Genomic DNA, 16,266 nt, shown 5'->3' on the forward strand with positions numbered 1-16,266 from the left:
CCCCCCGCCCCGACACCCCGGGGTGCCCTGACGCGCCCTTGTCCCTCCGCGATGTGCCGGTGCTTTTGGGGGGCAGCCCCAGCAGCGCCAGCAGCGCACCCCGGCCCCATTTCAGGGCCTGAACCTCGGGCTGTTTTGGGGCCAGAAACGGGCGGTTCGGACAAAGGAGCGAGCGGAGGCGGCGGGTGGTGCAGCAGTTCCTTCCCGGCCGTTACAAAGGCAAAACAACCCGAAAGCGTGTCCGTGTCCGTGTCCGTGTCCGTGCCCGTGTCCGTGCCCGTGCCCCGTGCCCGGCTCAGCCCTGCGCCCCCCGGCCCCCCCCGCAGCACCTGGGGCACCCCGGGGTGCTGGCGGTGCCCTGCAGCGGGGCGCTCTCGGTGGCACCCGGGCGATGGCTTTAGGTCTGGAAGAAGCGGCGGCGTGTCCCGAGGTGACGTCCCCCGCCTTGGCGTGGTGGCACCGCTGTCCCCCCGCCACCCGGGAGCCGCAGCAGGGCAAGGGGACGGTCCCCAAGACCCCCGGGGACCCCCCCCCGGGACGTGCCCATCCCAGCCGGACGGGTCACAGCGCTGGGCACCGAGTGCCACGTCCCATGGGCGCACGCACAACGGCGGTGGCCCCTTGCCCCCCCCGGCTCTCCCCAGGCAGTAACGGGGTGACGGCCCCGACAGCGGGGGGGCATCACCTCACCGACCCCGGTGGAAATTGGGGTGCAGCGGCCTGGGGATGTGGGGGGGGTGAACAGGGCCACGGCCTGGCTGGCAGAGCCGTATGGGGGGGGGGGGGGGGCTGGGGGGCGGCAGGGTGGCGGGTGCCACTTGTCACTGTCCCCCCCCGCCGTGCCACGAGACTGAAGCAAGCGAGCATGCGAGGGCGGAGGAAAGCATCCTATGGACGGGCAGGGCTGGGGGGTCCGGGGGCAGGAAGGGGGGGGGCGCACAGCACGGGGGGGTTGGCTCGTCTCTCGGATCCGGGGGTGCCTGTGGCTCCGTGTGGGGGTCCCGGGCACCCGTCCGTCCAAGCACCACCCATGGGTGCCAAAAAAGAAGCTTCCTTCTCCTCTCGCCGGGCCCGGGCCCCTCGTCAGCTGCGGTGGTGTTGGGGGGGGGGAGATGCTGGCATCCGGGGCGTCGAAAGGGGGTGGGGGGTGGGGGTCTTTACACGTGGGTCGGTCGAGTCGGCAGCGTCTCTTGCGTGTCCCCCTCCCCAAATCCCGCAGGCAGCAAGAAATCGGTCGGGTGACGTCGGCCGGCGGCGCAGCTGGGTCTGGGGGGGGCCGGTCCCCGGCGGGCGGGCGCTACTCGATGACCATGCAGCAGGGCAGGTGCTGGGAGAAGTACTTGAAGAGCTCGGGGGTGGCTCCGGGGCAGTTGGTGAGCTCCAGCTCCTCCAGCTCCTGCAGCTGCACCAGCCCCGACAGGCCCGTGGTGGTCAGCAAGGGGCAGCCTGCAAGGGGACAGTGCCACCGTCACGGCCCCGGCCACCCCCCTGCGGGCGCCAGGGGGGTTTGGGGGCGTCCCTGGGCTGCAGGAGCCCCCGCGGTGCTGGGAAGGGGGGTGCTGGGTGTCCCCAAGGGCTGGCGTTGTCCCCGTGCCCGGCCTCTCCTCCCCCTCCCCGGCCTCCCCAGCCTCGTGCTCGGGTCTCACCGGCGAGGGACAGGAGGCGCAGGCTGCCCATGCCCAGGAGGTGCTTCAGGCCAAAATCCTGCACCTGGAAAAGAAACGGGAGTGGGACCAGGATGGGGGCAGGCAGAGGTGCCGGAAATGGGGTACAGCATCCATGGCACCCCGGGCTGAGCCGGGGTGGGGCGGTGGGATGGGGTGGTGGGACAGGGTGATGGGATAGGGTGGTGGGATGGGGTGGAGGAGAAGGGTGATGGGTCAGGGTGGTGGGACAGGGTGATGGGATAGGGTGATGCGATGGGGTAGTGGAATAGGTGGTGGGATGGGGTGATGGAATAGGGTAGTGGGTTGGGTGGTGGGATGGGATGATGGCACAGGGCAGTGGGGCATCGTGGTGGGTCAGGGTGATGGGATGGGGTGATGGAACACTGCTGGGACACTGGTGGGACATGGTGCTGGGACACTGGTGGGACTGGGTGCTGAGGCAGGGTGATGGAGCTGAGTCCTGCTCAGCCCACAGGTGCCCCCCACCCCTCCCCGTGTTCCCAGCCCCACGTCACCCTTCCTGCCCAGGGCTCTCCAGCAGCCCCAGGACGCCCACCCTGAGCTCCCGCCCCATCCCAAAGCCAGTGCCACCTCCCTCCTGTCCCCTGCACCGGGCACGGCCGCGGGCTCCCAGGGCGGGCAGCCCAGCCCCGTCCTCCCGTACCTGGCAGCACCAGCGCAGGTAGAGGTTCCGCAGGGACGACATGGTGGACAGGTAGCTGAGCCCGGTGTCGGTGATCCGCACACACCTGTGGGGACACGGGACAAGAAGGTGATGGGGGCATGGGACAAGGAGGTGATGCGTTCCCCAGACCACGGCCACCAGGCACGGCCCCGTACCTGTCAAGCACCAGCTCCTCCAGCTTGTGCAGGTCACAGGCGATGTACTCCAGGGCCATGTCGGTGATGCGAGGGCACCAGGACAGGTCAAGGCTGCGCAGCTTGCGCAGGTTCTCGGCCACCAGCTCCACGCCGTCGTCCGTCACCTTGGAGCAGCCCGAGAGGCTGAGGACGCTCAGGTTGGGCAGGCTGTGCACCATGTTGACCACGCCGTGGTTGGTGATCTCCCAGCAGGAGTTGAGGCGCAGGGTGTGGGTGGTGTAGCCCTGCTTGGCGGTGAAGTAGGCGAGCGCCGTGTCCGTCACGTGGTAGGCCTGCAGGTTGAGCTCGGCGAGGTTGGGCAGGAGCTGCGAGATGGCGGCGATGGCGTCGTCGGCCACGTTGATGCAGTCGCTGACGCTCAGCGCCGTGATGCGGGCGTTGAGGCTCGACCACAGCCCGGCCTCCGTGAAGTCGTTGCAGCCCGAGAGCTCCAGCCGCACCACGCCCTGCATCTGCTCCAGCATCACCTGGTGAGGGGCGGGCGGTCAGGGCACCCCGCATCTCCCCCAGCTCAGCCCGGAGCCCCCCGGCTCTTCCCCCTGCCCCAGCCCCGGCCGCACCATCGGCCTTCACAGCAGGGATGGGTAAAGGCTGTAGGAGCACCCGTGGGTGGCAGGGGTGAACACCTCCCCCCCAAAATCTTGGGAGAGCAGCCCTGCACCCACCCAGTGCCCAGACCATGGGCAGGGGTCCAGGAACCGGCAGCGTGGTGATGCCACCTGCCTGCTGGACGAGGTGGGTGCTGGCACCATGTAGCTGGGTGTAGCCATGAGTGGTCTGCACCCTCGGTGGGGCCAAAGAGAGCTCTCGGTGGTGCAGGCTGTAGCAGGTGTGTTCCCAGGCGCCACCGTGGTGGCAGGAAGGTTGGGCCCGTTGTGTCACCGGGCTCCATGTTGCCTGGGGGCATTGCCACATGGAGGGGAACCAAGCCTTGTACCCCCAAAACCTTGCCCCCCCTTTGGGTGCAAGCGGTCTGCAGGGCTGAGCACTGGGGACATCCATTGGGACATCCCATTGGGGTGATCCGCGATGCCACTGGCCAGGCATCTTACCCACCCCCGTCCCCAGGCACCTCACTGGTGCCGAGGCCACCTACCTCCAGCCCTGCATCTGTGATGGTCGACCTCTTAAGGCTCATGGACTTGACCCCCTTCTTGGACAGGGGGTAGTTGTCAATGAACTCACAAATGTCCAGGTCGGAGACGCCCACGAGGCAGAAGCCGTCGAAGCCCCGCACGGCGAAGCCCTGCAGGCTGACGAACTCCTTCTCGCCCCCGGGCAGGACGTTGTAGAGCTCTTTGGTGTGCAGGACGGGCGTCAGGCCCACCCAGAACTTGGGCTGGTAGAGCACCCGCCGCCACGCCTTGCACACCTGCGCCAGCACGCACTTCTCGCACGCCGAAAAGTACCAGAAGAGGCGGTTGAGGATCTTCTCGTCCACCGCCAGCTGCCTCTCCGAGGGCGAGCCAGGCAGCCGCTCCGGCGAGGGGTGCTCCGCCCCCGGGGTGGCCTCGCTCGAGTTCAGTCCCACCAGGGAGGCGCCGGGAGGGGACGAGACGCCGGCCAGAGCGGCCAGGGAGAGCGGTGAGGCCAGGCTGGGGATGGGCAGGTCGCTGCGGGGGGCTAAGGCCGGGCTGAGGATGGCAGGCACGGAGGAAGGCTGGCACAGGCGGTTTTTCACGGCGGGGGTGCCTTTGGTGATGCTGGCGGAGCCGAGGCCGTTGGGCTGCGTGGGGATCTTCACCAGTCCATTGCGGGGCAAACATGGGGGCTTGGTGTCGCCGTTTCTCGGGTTCGACATCTTCCACGGGTCTCTCTGCAACACAGGGGGGTTATGAGTGGTTGCTGGCGAGCACCGGGCTCCCCGGGAAGCATGGAAGACATGGCCGGGGCCGGGATGGGGCCGGGATGGGGCTGGGGCAGTGGTAGAGCCCGCGTGTGCTGTGCTGGCAAGCCCGTGCCGGCCAGGCGCCGCGTCTCGCGGTGGCACCGCAGCAAACAGGCCGATAAATATTTCAGCAGCAGCGAGGCAGGCTTTCAAACGGCCCTGCCACACCCCGCCATGCATTATTAAACACATTTCCCTCTATAAACACGGAGGTGAATAATTGATGGGGGCTCAGCCTCCCTCCCCGCCCCGGCCGGTGCCTGGCGTGGGGTCCCACCGGTGCCATGCCTGTCGTGCTGGCACCCTGCGCACCACGCTCACCGGGGCCAATCCCTGCCAAAGGACTGGGTCCTGTTCCCCCTGCAGGGCCCAGCCTGGGCTGAGGCTGGAGTGGGCTAAGCCCTGTCAGACCAGGAGGAGCTGGAGCCCAGGGAAGGGACATTTTTGCCCCCAGGAACCAAAGCGTAAAAGCCCTTGTCTGGCTGGTGACCGATGGCACCGAGTGAGCAGCGTCCCGGCCGGTGAGCATGGTGCTGATGGCCTAGGGCCGTCCCACCCTGGGGACAGTGTCCAGCTGAGCCAGCCTCTGTGCTGCATCCTGACAGCCCCAGGGCACAGATGGCAACCTCCCCTGCTGCCCCAGCCCATCACCGTGAGCCTCACAGCATCTCCGTGCCCTGCTGGACCAGGTGGAGGGGAGCAGCCCCCCAGAACGAGCCCCGCAACATGGGCAACTGCAAGCGGCATGGTTAGGGGGTGCAGCACCTCCTGGAGACTCCCCAGCAGGATGGCAAGGCTGAGCTCCAGGCTTTGCCCCACAATTTAAGGGGCAGTTTTCTGCCTGTTTGCCCCGCTGAGCCGCTGGCTGGGTGGAGGGGAAGCAGGACAGCAGTGGCAGTGAGCGCTGAAGGCGCGAGCAGCCCGTATCCACATGCAGGCCGGCGCAGCAGCGGTGGCATCGGCACCGCCAGAGCCTGTCCTCCGGGGACGGAGCCGGCCCTGTGCAGACAGCCTGGCGCCGCTCCCCTCTCGGATGCAGCCTCCGCTGCCTCCACTTACTCTGCCCTACGGAGGGTTTGGGGCTCTGATGCTTGGACATGTGCTAAATTTGCTTGAAAGCAGGAGAAGAGGAGGGGAAAAAGGAAAGAAACTTAAAACCAGTGGCTCCGAGCTTGGCAGCAATTAGGGAAGCAAACAGAACATGCACCAGGGTGTCTAACACAGCGCTACAACACAAATCAAAACAGATAATTACCACGTGGCACAGAAAGGCTGTCGCTCCGGCACAGAGCCCACAGCGAGAGCAATTCGCCATGCCGGCTGCCTCCGGGGAGAGGCCAGGTGGTGGGAGAGGGGCAGCCCGGGGCCTCCAGATGTGGGAGAGCAAGCCAGGGGCAGGGGCTCCCGCAGGGGACAGTCACAGCAGGAGACAGATGCTGACAACCCTCGGACTGAAATTCAGCCAGAAGGAGGTGTTGGCAACAGTTACAACCAGCTCAGACCAAGGTTTGTCCCCAGGGCAGGGCTCCAGGGGCCGGAATCAGTGGCGTTCACAGTCCTGCTTTGGAAAGCTGAGCCAGGTCCCCCTGCCCCCGGCACCGAGGCTGCCTGTCTGGCTCAAAGATATCGCAAACCATGAATGAGCCGGGAAGTCACTTCATATAGAAACACGGCCAGCGATGTAGGCCCTCTGGGCACAGGCTGGCTCCAGGCATGGTCAGTGGGAGGCTGGGCAGGCAGGGAGATGGCTGCATCCAGCCAGGCTCTGTACGTGGCCACATCTCTCCAGGGAAGGGGGTAGCCAAGGATCTGGGGGCTCCTACCACCCTGAAAGGAGCAGGGCCATGCCTGGCGAGGACACCATCCTGGAGGAGATGGGCAGGGAGCACAGACGGGGGAGGTGTGTTGGTCTGATCACCGCTCTCCTCTGTCTCTGGCACCATGGGGCAGCGCTGGGATCTTCCCCACCCCTCAGCTGCAGGGAAGCCCCTGGCTGTGGTCAGCGATGCAGCAGCCCCCCAGGCTCCTCTGGCCCAGGGGAGAGGCCGTGTTGCTTCACTGTACAAAGTGCAAGCATCCCATCCTGCAGAGATCAGAGCTTCCATGTGCAGGGACACACAGAGAACACCCTGCCCTGCCCCAGGCCCCTAACCCACTGGGACAGACTTGGAGAAGTCAATACAGAGCCCTTCACTCTCAAGCCATGGTTTGACTCCTTTGTGCCTTCTGATGTTCCAAAAGCTCTGCAGACATCTCCAAATGCTTTTTGGCCACCCCAAAGCAGAAGAGCATAGATCTGGCCTTTCCTCCTCTCTCAGGAGATTTCAATACCTGGTACAACCACCCTTACTGTGGGCTCTCGCAGGAAGGACCCAGCCTCAGAGCCCCTCACAGCAACCCCCCTCTGCTCTCACAGACCTCATGGGGGTGGTGTCTACCAGCAGTGCAATACCAGCTCCCAGTCCACAGTGGGAGGAAACATGACAAAAGCAAAGGGCAAAGTCTTTTAGTCCCCCGAATTCATTCCAGGGTGCACATTTCACAGGAAATGTCATTGCCAGAGAAATCACTTCATTCATGAGGGTTTTCTCATCCACAATGAGCGATGATGCAGTGGTGGGGGGCGGATTTGACGCAGGAAGAGAGAAGAAAGAAGAGGGTCTAAGAGCCTGTCACTACAAACATTACATGGGTGATGAGGAAGCTGGGATGGATAGAATAAAAGCAACCAGGGTTTGCCCAAGCCGTTGGAGAGTTTACTGTCTCCATGTGGCAGTGAGGAGGGATTAGGGCCTCGAGAGAGGGACAGTATGATCAGTCACCCTGTTAGTGCCACCCTGGTGCAGGTGCTCACTGGGACGCTGCAGGCTGTGGCAGAGACTCACTGGATGGCACTGCTGTCCCACAGGAAGGGCCACGGTGGACTCTGGATCTGTGGGCTCGGAGGCTACGGGGCTGTCTCCGGCTGACCCCGGGCTGGCTAGGTTTGGGGTCCCTGGGGAACGGGGCCGGGCCGGGCCGTTCAACACCACGGACGGCAGAGAGGCCCCGTTCAGTGGTCCCGGGCCGTTCAGCACCACGGACAGACAGGGGGCTCAGCACCACGGACAGAGCCCGGGGGGGCTCGTTCAGCACCGCGGCCCCGTTCAGCACCACGGACAGCGGTCAGACTCCGCTCACGGCTCCCGTCTAGTTCAGCACCACGGACAGCTCCGGCCCCGTTCAGCACCACGGACAGCTCCTGGCCCCGTTCAGCACCACGGACAGCTCCGGCCCCGTTCAGCACCACGGACAGCTCCTGCCCCGTTCAGCACCACGGACAGCTCCGGCCCCGTTCAGCACCACGGACAGCTCCTGGGGGCCGTTCAGCACCACGGACAGCTCCCCCCCCCCCCCCCGCCCCCGGCAGCAGGCCCCTGCAGCCCCCCCCCCCCCCCCCCAAATAGCCCCCACGAGGTCCCGATCTCTTCACCACCTCCCGCGAGCCCCCCCCCGCTGCCCTGCCAGCCTCCCCTGAAGCTCCGTTATTGCCCTGCTGGAATCCAAAGCTGATGCAAAATTATTATTTGTAGAGGCGCTGCTTCAGTGACAGAGAGCTGCTCGGCAGCGAGCAGCCATCGCTCATGGCTTCCTGCACACACACACACATGCACAAACAGACATGCATGGACACACACACACACACAGCCCATCGGAGCCCCAGGGTCTGGTAGATGCACCTTGCATGAGCCTTGACATTCAGACGCACATATACATGCACACACACAAACAGATAAGCGCATGCACGCACGCACACACACACGCGCGCAGGGTTGCATCAGCTGAATTCATTAGCCCATCTATTTTTACTAATGCAGCAAATCAAGTTGCTCTACAGGCGGAGAAAACACACCCAAGACAGAGTGCTGTGGCAGAGCACACAGCCAAAGCTTTTGTCCGGCAGTCCCGAGGGTAACAGCTCCCCGGGACTGTCAGCTGTACGCTACAGCCCCAGCCAGCAGCAGTGCCAGGCAGGCTCTTGCTCTGGGGGCTGAACCTGTCGACCAGAGCACATGGTAGTAATAAAGACATCCCACTACAAAGATCTCCCTGCCCAGCAGTGCTCGGCAGTGTGCAAGCTGTTTCCTGCTCTGACTGCATCAGGTCAGACCATTGCCTGTGCTGTGTGCAGTCACAGGGGTGTATGTCCGTCCCCGCGGAGCACTCGGAGCACCCTGGCAATGCAGAGCAGCCGCAGAAGGCCCTGGAGGAGCCCCTGCTCCCCTAGGAATGGAGGGACAGCAGGGGTGCATAGATGGAGAGAGGCTGCCTGTACACGTGCGTGTGTGTGTGCACACGCGGATCAGCCCTCCCAGGCCTGGACTCACACACGTCAGCTGGGAGAGAGGCTCAGAGCACGGCTCCAAACTCAGCACCATGCATTCCCCCACTGCACAAGCCAGGAGTTCACAGTGGGGAAGAGCCTCCGCTTCCCTCCACTCTGCTTGGCCCAGGGACCTGCTGATTGTGTGATGGGAGCTGGGAAACTCCTTCCTAAGATTACCCTGAGAGCTCCCTGAGAGGCCAGGAGCTCCCCTACCAGCTCCCAACAACACCACGGAGCTCATCCCACCTTGCAGCAGGCAAAGAGGCTCAGGAGGCCCTGGAGAAACAACAGAAGGCAAAACTTCCCAGCAGCAGGCAGTGGGGGCCCCTCTGGCTGTTCTGTTGTCTACTTGTGGAGGGTTCATCCCTTTGGTGCCCCGGGGGGTGCGGACCGGTGCTGACCCCAGCCATGGCTGCCCAACACAGTGATTTAGCCCCGGGAATGTGGATGTGCCTGGTCAAGCTGGAGAGCTGAGCATGGCCTGGAGCATGCAATTCTCCAGTGATGTGCCACTGCTGAGGCCCAAAGCTCCCAAATACGTCAAGCCCTGTCCTCCTCCCTATCCCAGGCAGCTCCATGTCCCACAGGGACATGGGGGAGGAATCACCCACACAAGGGGAACATGGGATGGTCGCGAGCAAACACCTACACACAGACCAGGGCAGAGTTGGACCATGACTGTGGCTGACCTGGGCCCACCTCCTCCAGCCCCCCCTCGAGTTACAGGACCTCACTGCCACAGGGAGGATGCTCACGCTTCCCTGTCCCTCAGCCAAGCTTTTCCCTGCTCCCCGCTGACCACGGCACGGTGAAGGAGGAGCAGCTCCTCTTGTGCCACAGCCACAACACGCCCGGCAGGGTGCAGCCCTACTCGTTGCCCCTTTTGGCCCTGGGAACAGGCAAGAAATAGGGCAAGGCCTGTCTGTGGTCATCGAGGAGAGAGGAGCCAGGAGGCTGCGCCTGGCTTGTGGCTGTCCCTGAGTCCCAGTCCCTGGGACACCGGTGTCTTCCCTGGGTACCTCTGGGACAGGGGCCACCACCACCAAACCCAGCGCCTTGCCATGCCATCGGTGTGGCAGCACCAGCTCAGAGAGGCCACCAGCACGGCCTGAGCCCTGCCCCAGACCCAGTGCCCATGAGGATGTGCAGCATGGGCGGGGGGGTCCTGTGGTGTTCAGCCACGGGACTTCTTGCTGCGGGGTGCTGTGTGGCTGCTCAGTGCTGCCATAGGCTCAAAAAGCTGTTGGGTACTGTCCTGTGACCGAGGCCATGGCCCTGTGACGGGAGGCGGTGCCACCCTGGTGCTCTGTGCCCTCTAACCACCTGCCTCAATTTCCCCACCAATGCTGACCCCATGCAATGGGGACTACTGGGGCTCCGTGGGTCAGTGTGATGCCCTGAGCCTGCTTGTGGGGCCGCCCCACAGCCTCCTGCTCATCCAGGAGCCAGAGCTGGGCACGGTCACACCTCCAGCAGGGAGAAACCCCGAGGAACGCCTTCTGCCCGCCTGCCCCTTCCCCAAAAGCTCTCCTGTCCCTGGAGCGCCTGGGTGAGCGTGGCCATCCCTGTGCCAGGTGGGCAGAGGTTTGGCGGGGGTGGGATGCTGCCAAAGGGGCCCCAGCCCGCTCCCAGCACAGCATGAACACAGCCTCCAGCCCCCAAAACCAGCAGGTTCCTGAGGGAGACCCCGGCCTCCCTTCTTTCAGGCTGGACCATGGCCATGTCCCCACGGGATGGGCAAGACGCAGGTGACCCCGCTGGAGGGGACAGGGGACCCTCTCCCCCCACCTGCTTCCCTACACGTGCCACCCAGCCCGAGCAAGGGCCCTGCACCCCAGGAGCAGGATTTAGGGGGCCAGGAGGTTCCCAGCACCGGGAGGCTCCACCGCCGCATCCCTGCCGCCACGGAGAGGAAAACAGACCCGGAGGATGGGAGAGGGATCGATGTGGGGGAAGCCAACTCGGGGAAAAATAGATATCTATCTCATTAAAAATGGATGCTGAAGCGAGTCCTCCCCACTCCAAAGCCACCTCCCTCCCTCTTCCTGGTAGCCGGAGTGAAATCAGCTCCGAGCTTCCAGAGGAGGGGAAATGCCAGCACCACACAGCTCCCGCTCTGTGCCCACCGAGCCCCCCCCCGGCCACCACGGAGGCACCCAGAGCCCCGCGCCTCGGCCCCCAGCCCGGGACCACTGCCAAAGTGTCCCCACCACAGGGACGCTACCACCAGCCTCTGTCACCCGGACGCTGCCACCTCCCGCCAGTGCCACCAGACCTGGCACTGGGGCACGGTGGGGCCAAGCGATCCCCCACAACACTCCCGGGCTCCCCCACCTCTGGGGCCATAAGGACTGCCTGGATCCAGCCACAGCTCGCAAACCCGTGCCTCGGTTTCCCCTGTCGCCTGGCCCAGCCTGCCTCACCACGGGGTCTGTCCTCGGCTTCCTGAGCCGCTATAGGGTGCCCCACACCGAGCTGGGGCCCTGCTGCCAGCATCAGCCCCGTGGGCTCCATCCCTGTCCGGGGCCTGTCCCTGCGTGCCCCTGGACCCTGGGAGTGACGTGACGGGAGGGGGCTGCCCCCAGTCCCCATGGCTTCTGTCACCCCACAGCAGAGGATAACCCCACTGGGGTGTTGGGGTGCCGGGGTGCCAGGATGCTGGGGTGCCATGGTGTCGGAGTGCTGGGGTGTCGGGGTTACGGGGTGTCAGGGTGCCTGGTGTCAGGGCACCAAGGTGATAGGGTGTCAGGGTACCAGGGTGTTGGGGTTTTAGGGTGACAGGGTACCAGCGTGATGGGGTGCTATGGTGTCAGGTAGTTTGGGTGCCAGGATGTTGGGGTGCCAGGGTGCTTGGGTGCCAGGGATGGAGCTCCAGGGTGATGGGGTTTTGGGACTTTAGGGTGGTGGGATAGCAGGGTGCTGGGATCCCCTAGTGTCTCGGTGCTGGGATGCTGGGGAGCCAGAGCGCAAGGGTGCCAGGGTGATAGGGTGCCAGGGTGTCAGGGTGCTGGGGTTTTAGCGTTGGGGTTTGCCAGGGTACCAGGGTGCTGGGTTGTCAGGGTGCTGGGATGTTGGCATGCCAGGATGTTGGGGTGACAGGGTGCCTGGGCACTTGGGTGCCAGGGTGATGGGGTGACAGGCTGTTGGGGCTTTAGGGTGACAGGCTACTGGTGTCTCATGGTGTGGGGGTGCTTGGATGCTGGGGTGCCGGGGCGAAGGGGTGTTGGGATTTTCGGGTAACGGGGTGATGGGGCTGTTTTGCCCCACGATGCCACCGGGGTGGGTGAGGAGCCTGAGGGTGCTTCAGGGACCTCGGGGGGGGGCAGCACCCCCACCGCGGGCTGCCCCCGTCCCCACACCGACAACCACGCTCATCCCCGAGCCCCCATCCCAAAAGAGCCCCCCCGCTGCCGTGCTGCCCCCAACCCTCGGGGACCCCACGCTCCGGTGCCCCCCCCGCCCCGTTTCTCTCCGCTTCCCCCCCCCCCCCCCCCCCAGCGCCGAGCCGGGAGCGCGGGGCCCGCTCCGCCGCCGTTATATAACGGGGCTGCGGGATCCTGCACCGGGGGCTGCGGCCCCAGCCCCCTCCCCGCCCGGCGGGGCCGGGTGGCGGTGGCGGTGCGGGCTTTGTGTCGCAATGGTTGCCCGAGAGCGAAGGGAGCCGAGCGGCGGCGGGGGGGGGGGGGGGGGGGACACGACGACGAGAAAAGGGGGGGCTGCTTACCTCCAGCTCGCCTAGCTCATGCCATGCCGTGCGCCGACAGCCGCTCCTTTCATGTGCGGGGAGACATCGGGAGGAGAAGCGGGGAAGAAGGAGAGGAGGAGGAGGAGGAGGAGGAGGAAGAGGAGGAGGTGGGGGAGGAGGAGGAGGAGGAGGAAGATGGGGGCTCGGTGCCTGCCCAGCCTCACCGCTCGGCCGCGGGGCCGCCGGGCCTCAAGGCGACAAAAAGAACGGCGGGGAGGGGAGAAAGGAAGGGCCGGATCCGGATCGGTGCCGGGCAGCCCGGGCTGGAGGCTGCGAGCGGCTCGCACACGCCGCGCACACGCACACGCGCGGCTGCACGCCCGCACCCGCACCCGCACCCTCCCGGGCCGCCGCCGCCGCCCGTTAAAGAGCCCCGGAGCCGCCGGTAGCGGTAACGGCACCGTCGCAGCCCGGCCCCCGCGGCACCGGAGGGGAGAGCCCAGGTGAGGGTGCAGGAGCCGGCCCCGGGGGGGAGCGCGGGCAGGGCCGGGGGGGGGCTGGAGGCACGGCTGGAAGGGGGGAGGGATGGGGGAAGGAGGGAGGGAGGGAGGGAGAGGCGTAGGGAGGAGAGATGGAGGGATGGAGGGATGGAGGATGCAGGACAGATGGGAGATGGAGGGATGGAGGGATGGATGGATGGAGGGAGGGATGGATGGATGGTTGGATGGAGGGAGGGAGGGAGGGATGGAGGGATGGAGGGAGGGATGGATGTAGGCACGGATGTATGGATGGAAAGATGAATGGAGAGATGCAGGGACAGATGGATGGATGGAGGAAAGGATGGAGGGATGGGTGCAGGGACAGATGGAGAGATGGAGGTGTAGATGGATGGATAGATGGAAGGACGGATGGAGGGATAGGTGGTTTGCCCCAGGACAGACGGTTGGAGGAAGTGGTGGAGGGATGGACAGGTGGACACAGGGATGGAGGGATGGGGGGGTAGATGGAGGGATGGAGGAAATGATGGAGGGATGGAGGGATGGATGCAAGGATGGATGCAGGGACTGCTGGAGGGTTGGAGGGATAGATGAAGGGTTGGTTGCAGGGACAGATGGATGGAGGGAGAGATGGATGGATGGACAGATGGAGGGTTAGATCGAGGGGTAGATGCAGGGGTGGATGGACAAAAGGACAGATGCACATATGGACGTTTGCTCTCTTTCCCCACCAGGGCACTGGCAGACCAGCGATCCTGGAGCTGAACCCTCTCGCCTGGTAGTCCCAGCCCTGCTGGCAGCCCCTGCCTCAGCGAGGCGCACTGGGGACCACCCAGCACCCCAGGGTGCTGTGAGGGCCTGTGCCAGCTGCCCCCATCGAGGGAAGGGTGCTGAGCAGGGGGTCTGGCCCCGTCCTGCTGCTGGCAGCAGGACCCACAGCCGGGGGATGCCCCATCACTGCCCCACTCATGCCCCACTCATTCCCAGTGCTGCACCCACTCAGCACCCCCCAGTGTGGGGCCTGGCTGCACCAGTGCTCCCCAAACTGGAAGGAACTGGTTAGTTGCCGTGTTTAACCCCTTCCTCTCTCCCTTCCCATCGCACAGCCCCATAGGAGCCAGTGGGACTGGCTCGGCTGGCTGCCACCCGGCCGGGCCCTGGGGAGGCTGATGTAACTGCCCGGATCCGGCCGCCTCCATTATTTATAAGGCAGGTCGGGTTTCGGGTTTCGAGCTGGCAGCAGGAGGGTGTTTGGGGGGAGGAGAGGTGCGTGCAACACTCACACGCACCCTCATCCCACCCCACAGCAGGGCTGGAGGTGCCGTGTCCCCACGGTGTGCCACTGTCCCTGTCCCTCGTGCAAAGAGGGGAGAGCAGCCGGCGGGGCGATGGCAGGGGCGGCTGGTCGGGCTGGGGGCTGCTGGCACTCAGGTGTCCCCTCGTACAGGGACAGGGCAGCCCTGGTCACCCCCTCCCCCCCCTGTCCAGTGGGTGACAACTGCAGGAAAAGGTGCTGGAGGGGCCTGTGACAGGGGACGTGTGGGTCTGTGGCCTCGTCCCAAGGTCACACATCTTTTTCCCAGTGGCACCAGTGAGGACCTGGGGGGGTCTTTCCTCTGATGATGTCCTGTCCCCACAGGGGTGTCCCCAGGGGGGCTGTCACCCAGCCCTGGTGGCCATCGCAGCCCTGGACACCCCGGGGTGGTGACAGGAGTGAGCCCGCTCCCAGCCACGCTGGCAGGTGGCCCCTGTTGTCCCCTTGGCCAGGTGCAGTGTCCTGGCACGGCCCCATTCACACTAACTGAGGAGGACAAGCTGGGGTGGCCCCATATCCTGGGGACATTTTGGTGCCCAGAAGAGTCACAGCCAAGGGAGGAGACCCTGAGCAGGGGCGCTCCCTGGTGGAGGGGACACAGATGGGGCAGATCCCCGGTATGGGACCCAAAGGGGGAACCGGCCCCCCTGGCTCTGCAGCACCCAGGATGTCCCGCTGTCCTGGGTGGGACAGCACCAGGCCCACCCCTGTGACTTCCCCAGGGTGTCCAATGGTCCCGGGGGCGTAGGGCTGCCCCAGCTCACCCCGCAGCCTCACCAGACCACGTCTCACAAGCGCACGGGGACCGTCCCTACGGCCGTGCCACACAGCTGGTGGCAACACATCCTCCTGGCTGAGCCGGGCGGCACCCCTCCTCCACGGCTCATCCTTATGCAAACTGCCAGCATCCCATTGGCCTTCGCTGGGCTCCCATCCCTGCCGCCCCTGGTCCCGGCCGGTGGCACCGGGTGCCGGGCATCGCTGGGCCACCGTGGGGACCACGGGTGCCAAGGCTGGACCGCAGTGCGCAGGGCGCCGTCGCCGCAGCAACCGCCGTCGCCTAGCGATGGCTGTCTCCCGGTAACCCGTCGCCTAGCGATGGGGGATTTTTCACAGCTCTGGATGCAGGGCTGAGAGTTATTTTTAGCCCGGCTGCAAATCAATAGGCAGCTCCATTCGCAGCCCGCGAGGATGCACGCGCCGGGGCCGCCGCGCCGGGCCCTGCTTCGGTGGCGGCGGGGGCTGCCGGTGGCACGGGGACAGCACCTGTGGCGGGGGGACAGCCCGGTGCCACCAGCCCGGTGTGGCCCCCCTTGGGTCTCCCGGGGCTCAGCCCCCTGCGGACCCCATCCAGGGCTCGACACCCTCCAGGCCATGTGCGCCTTGAGGGCGGGCGAGGGCAGGACCCAGCCGTGGGGACCCTCACCCTGTCCCCGAGACCCTCACCCTGTCTCTGGGGCCTTTGCCGGGCCATGGAGACTGTCCTGCTGCTGCAGGATGCTTTATCTTGCTCTGGGGACACTCACCCTGCTGCGGGGACACTTGCCCTGCTGTGGGGACACTCACACTGCTGCAGGGACCCTCCTCCACCCGCATTCACCCTCACCTGGCCATGGAGACCCTTATCACGCTGCAGGGACCCTCACCCACTGCTGGGACCCTCATCCTGCCGCGGGGACCTTCTCCCACCAGTGGGGACCTCTGCCCTGCCACAGTGACACTTGTCCTGCTACAGGGCCCCTCGCCCGGCTGTGGGGCCCCTCATCCTGCTACAGGGCCCCTCACCCAGCTGCTGGGACCCTCCCCTACCATGGAGCCCCATGGAGACCCTGCCCCACATTTCTCCTCCAGACAGCCCCCAGGTGCTTGGGGGCACCAGGAGAGGACAGGGACCCCATACAGGGCTGGGGCACCGGGTCCCTGGGGGCTGGGGGGCCAGGGCACGGCTCTGGGATGCTCGGGAGCC

At 65.6% G+C, this 16,266-nt stretch overlaps 1 protein-coding gene across 3 annotated transcripts; it reads right to left on the minus strand.

The window, feature by feature from the left end:
• Positions 1–166: 166 nt before the first annotated feature.
• Positions 167–15,259, minus strand: FBXL16 (F-box and leucine rich repeat protein 16). 3 transcript variants are annotated; one of them, XM_048060015.2, is made up of 6 exons: positions 15,065–15,259; positions 3,646–4,365; positions 2,508–3,016; positions 2,332–2,416; positions 1,647–1,710; positions 167–1,446 (listed from the first exon to the last, which is right to left on the minus strand). In XM_048060015.2, the coding sequence occupies exons 2-6, from the start codon at positions 4,348–4,350 to the stop codon at positions 1,298–1,300; spliced, it is 1,512 nt and encodes a 503-aa protein (XP_047915972.1). In that variant the 5' UTR covers positions 4,351–4,365; positions 15,065–15,259; the 3' UTR covers positions 167–1,297. The 3 variants fall into 3 exon arrangements, with proteins under 3 accessions (XP_047915972.1, XP_047915981.1, XP_066833687.1); XM_048060024.2 differs by having other exon boundaries at positions 15,078–15,240; XM_066977586.1 differs by lacking the exon at positions 15,065–15,259 and adding an exon at positions 12,528–12,774 and having other exon boundaries at positions 168–1,446.
• Positions 15,260–16,266: the final 1,007 nt, after the last annotated feature.

Source organism: Anser cygnoides, chromosome 15, assembly GCF_040182565.1.
Source record: "Anser cygnoides isolate HZ-2024a breed goose chromosome 15, Taihu_goose_T2T_genome, whole genome shotgun sequence".
In the NCBI taxonomy this organism is placed as follows: domain Eukaryota; kingdom Metazoa; phylum Chordata; class Aves; order Anseriformes; family Anatidae; genus Anser; species Anser cygnoides.

Bases quoted from the DNA above. Each gene is read 5' to 3' on its own strand.
- FBXL16 (XM_048060015.2), bottom strand. From the start codon at position 4,350: ATGTCGAACCCGAGAAACGGCGACACCAAGCCCCCATGTTTGCCCCGC. The intron at 2,417-2,507 runs GTACGGGGCCGT...GTGTCCCCACAG, and splicing joins GAGGAGCTGGTGCTTGACAG to GTGTGTGCGGATCACCGACA. The intron at 1,447-1,646 runs GTGAGACCCGAG...GTCCCCTTGCAG, and splicing joins GCGCCTCCTGTCCCTCGCCG to GCTGCCCCTTGCTGACCACC.